This window comes from Polistes canadensis, unplaced genomic scaffold (assembly GCF_001313835.1).
Source record: "Polistes canadensis isolate GaletaPanama2010 unplaced genomic scaffold, ASM131383v1 scaffold_4, whole genome shotgun sequence".
Taxonomy (NCBI): domain Eukaryota; kingdom Metazoa; phylum Arthropoda; class Insecta; order Hymenoptera; family Vespidae; genus Polistes; species Polistes canadensis.
The window spans coordinates 2078000-2081927 of record NW_014569551.1 but is presented as its reverse complement, the minus strand read 5'-3'; the positions used below and the strand labels follow the sequence as shown (position 1 = coordinate 2081927).

General features: G+C 28.1%; 1 protein-coding gene across 1 annotated transcript; it reads left to right on the top strand.

Annotated features, from left to right (window-relative positions):
• The first annotated feature begins 947 nt into the window (after positions 1 to 947).
• Positions 948 to 2126, top strand: LOC106787207 (ribosomal RNA processing protein 36 homolog). The gene is made up of 3 exons (XM_014749390.1): positions 948 to 1111; positions 1269 to 1779; positions 1865 to 2126. Exons 1-3 carry the CDS (start codon positions 1067 to 1069, stop codon positions 2020 to 2022), a joined length of 714 nt encoding a protein of 237 aa, XP_014604876.1. The 5' UTR covers positions 948 to 1066; the 3' UTR covers positions 2023 to 2126.
• The last annotated feature ends 1802 nt before the right edge of the window (positions 2127 to 3928 follow it).

Here is a 3928-nt window from a genome sequence, read left to right as displayed (position 1 = left end):
AATTTCCTCCGCTTCCCCTCTTTCACTCTGTTTCTCTCATTAACGCGTTCGCTTTCGCTCGTTTGACACACTAATCTACGAATCTCATATTTAGCCTTGAAATATAGATTTCACCTCGATAACTCTCAATTTCATCCTAAACGATTCTAATTTTTTAATTGTTAATTATTAAAATAAATATCAAACACGTACCTATCACGATTCGTATCTGACAAATTAAAATGATTGATGCAAGTTAAAAATTTTCGATCATTTATATAGATATATCTTTAACAATAAGATACTTTGATAAATACTTTATGATATTTCATCGCATTGTAATTTGTTTTTAATTAAATATATCCTCAATCATCAATCACATAAATATTCAATAATGAAAATTAGACAATAAATTAAACACATATTACATAAATATTGTCAATAAATTATTGAATCAATTACAACCAGTAACTCATGCTAGTTAAGATTTGTTATCCTCAGCATGATGATTACTGAAGGAACTTTAAATTGTTCACTTACTATTTAAAAAGTTCTGCGATGGCTTCTAAACATTCATTTAAGTTTTACAATACTTCCAAAATTTCAAACTCTGACAATGAGATAATAATAATTCATAAAATGTTCTTTTATGCATTTGCCGTTTTGGTAATACTTTTTTTATATGCATTTATATTTAAAGAAAGTGTACATAATATTATATAACATTCGTGTGTGTATGTGATGTGTTATATAGTGTACCTACCCTATTACGATGGTATGTACATACGTTATGTAAAAATGTGGGTGTTCTATATGTATACCTAACTCTTTGGCTCACATCAGTCAATCTTCTATAAGTGGAAAAATGTTGAATTTGTATAGTCATTTCTTGTGATTTAACTTAAAAAGGTACATACTACACCATCTTAAATGCATTCAGCTTCAACTTACAAAATTGCAACAACAATTCAACTGCATGTCGATAATACAGATTTCTATGGCATGAACCGTGGCATGCACGTGGGTCGTGCATTGGTTGTTTCCTATACTTTACAAGTGTTTATTATTAAATTTAATTGTTTTTAAAATGAGTGTTGAAGAAAATTCGTTTCTGGACCATGATAAGGACCAGGTGAGCTGATTTTTATATAATTTTTCAAGTTTGTTTTATCCTATTTTTATCAGAGAAAATTGTAATGAAATTTTGGAGGTTATATTTACTATTTACCATTTACATGAATTTAATTTTCATATAAATTTCTTCTTTTTTAATATTTTATGAATCATAGGCAGAAATTCGTGCAGAATTGGCTAATATGAGTTTCGAGGATTTACAAAAATTAAAAGAAAAACTTGGCACGAAGGTGTACAATGAAACAATATTTGGTCCTCGGAAAAAAAAGATAGTACCTTTCAAAAGAGAAAACAAGAACAGACCTAGAGAAATGTCCACGAAGAAGCAGGTACCTAGACTTAGGGAAGTAATACAAGTTAAAAAGAATATACCTAGAGATCCACGTTTTGACAGTTTATCCGGTAACTTTAACGAGAAAGCATTTAAAAATGCATATAGTTTTGTCAACGAAATCAAAAAGAGCAACTTAGCTACTTTAAAAACCGAGTTGAAGAAGACCGATGATCCAAAAGAAATCAAAAAGATCAAATACCTTATTCAGCGATTAGAAAATCAATTAAAAGAACAACAGAGAATGAACATGAAGAAAGAAAAGCAAATTCAAGAGAGGAGAGAAATAATGAATGCTATCAAATCTGGACAAAAACCTATTTTCAAAAAGAAATGTAAGTTCTTTTACTTCGTTCTACTTTCTTAAACTTTAAACATGAATTGTCGTACTGGTTGTAATAATTTATATTTTAATCATAGCCGAAAAGAAAGTCTTGGATTTGATATCTAAATATGAAGAATTAAAAAGTTCAGGAAAACTACAGACGCATATTACAAAATTACGAAAGAAGGCTTTACGTAAATCTAGACCGCAAATGGAACAAACAAAATGGAAAGTTACGGATGCGGAATTATAAATTTGTAGGTATATTTATTAAAAATTAAGAAACTAGTTCTTAAGATTAAATGTATGTATTTTTATGATGTACGCATAGCAAAAAATATATCATATATGCAATAAGAATTCTTGACTAACCCAATAGTAGTATAACTGATAAAAAAATTCTGTTAAAAATTTTACAACCAGGACTAACAGTAATATATCAGTATTAACTTAAATATCATAAGACAAATGTATTAGAATATACAATATAGTATATATAGTATATTTAAATTGTAATAGAATTTTAAATAATTCTTTTTAATTTTTAATGTATAAACATGTGCGTGCCTTCAGAAATGCATTTATACATATATTTAAAAAAGTAGTCATTTAAGGCGTTCAAATGGAAAAAAAATCTGCAAGGTTTGTTGTTAAATCCAACGATGATCACCTGTAACAAGAAGAAAACTATATAAACCTTGCAGATTTTTTTTCCATTTGAACGCCTTAAATGACTACTTTTTTAAATATATGTATAAATGCATTTCTGAAGGCACGCACATGTTTATACATTAAAAATTAAAAAGAATTATTTCAAATTCTATTACAGTGAAACTCTATTATTTATACTATCAAAGAGAGAATACACTATTCTGTGATAGTTTTTTATCGTTATTGCTTTGAGTACCTACTATCGCCCACTGATGATCCCGTTAGTAGTATCTAAGATGAATCTGGGTAGATAAAAAAGGGACTTATAAAGCTTTTATGTACTTCTATAATCTTTGCCGTTTTTCAAACTCTGATATAGAATAATCGAATAATAGTTTTAGATGGTTTATTGAAAAATAAAAACACTGGTTAATTATGTATTTTTTATTTAACATCAAAAGTAATGACACTTGGGTTGGACAATGTCTCTCGCTTCATCCTTAATGTATTTCATGTGTGAAAACGGAACTTATAGAATAATCAATATGAAAGGAATCATCAATTAGAAGATATATTTGATCGACAGAGCAGTGTTTTGTTTTTTTTTTTTTTTATTAACTCTGTATTCTATTCTCGTAGGAGTGTGTAAATGTGTGTGTTTGTTTGTGTGTATATATATATATGTTCATTAGTTTTCATGTATTACATGTAAATCTTATCATTTTGTGTATGTGGTGGTGGGGGGGGGGGCAGGTATATGTGTACGTGTACACATGTACGTATTTTTAATTGATGTGTATGCAATTTGTTCCGTAATGCGGCGCTAAAAAGGAAAAACAGAAAAAGAGTACAAGGAGACCCGTACCCAAAAGGAGGCGGCGGCCCTTCTAAAGCGTCGGGTCACCGTTTCACGCACGATCCTGTTGTTTTGTCCGCGTCTTCAATTATTTAAAATATTTACAATATTAATAAAACATCGTTCATTATTTTCCTTTCTTTTCTTTTCTTTTCTTTTCTTTTCTTTTCTTTTCTTTTTTTTTTGTGTCGTCGTCTTCGTTTTTATATTTTCCACCTTTTCTTTTTCTTCGTTTTTTTTTAATCATTCAATGATTTCCTCGCGCTCTTTATTTTTATTCCTTTTTTTTTTAATTTTTTTTTTTTACTTTTTTTTAAATATTATTATTTTAATTTTTTTTATAATTTAATATATGTGGCGGGCTAAGCAGGTTCTTGGTTCCTCGTCGACGATTCCACGCTCAATATTTTTCATGGGAAAGGTTTCTCTTGGGTAGTTGTGTTGCAGTTTGTAGTTATAGTAAAATAGTAATTAGTAAATAGTAATTAGTAATAATAATAATAACAATAACAATATAATAATTATTATTATAATATATTACTAGAATAAAAGACAATAATAATAATACTAATAATAATAATAACAATAATAATACCAATAATAATAAAAGAAGATTGAAATAAGCTTCTCTAGCGTATCGGTTTTATACAGT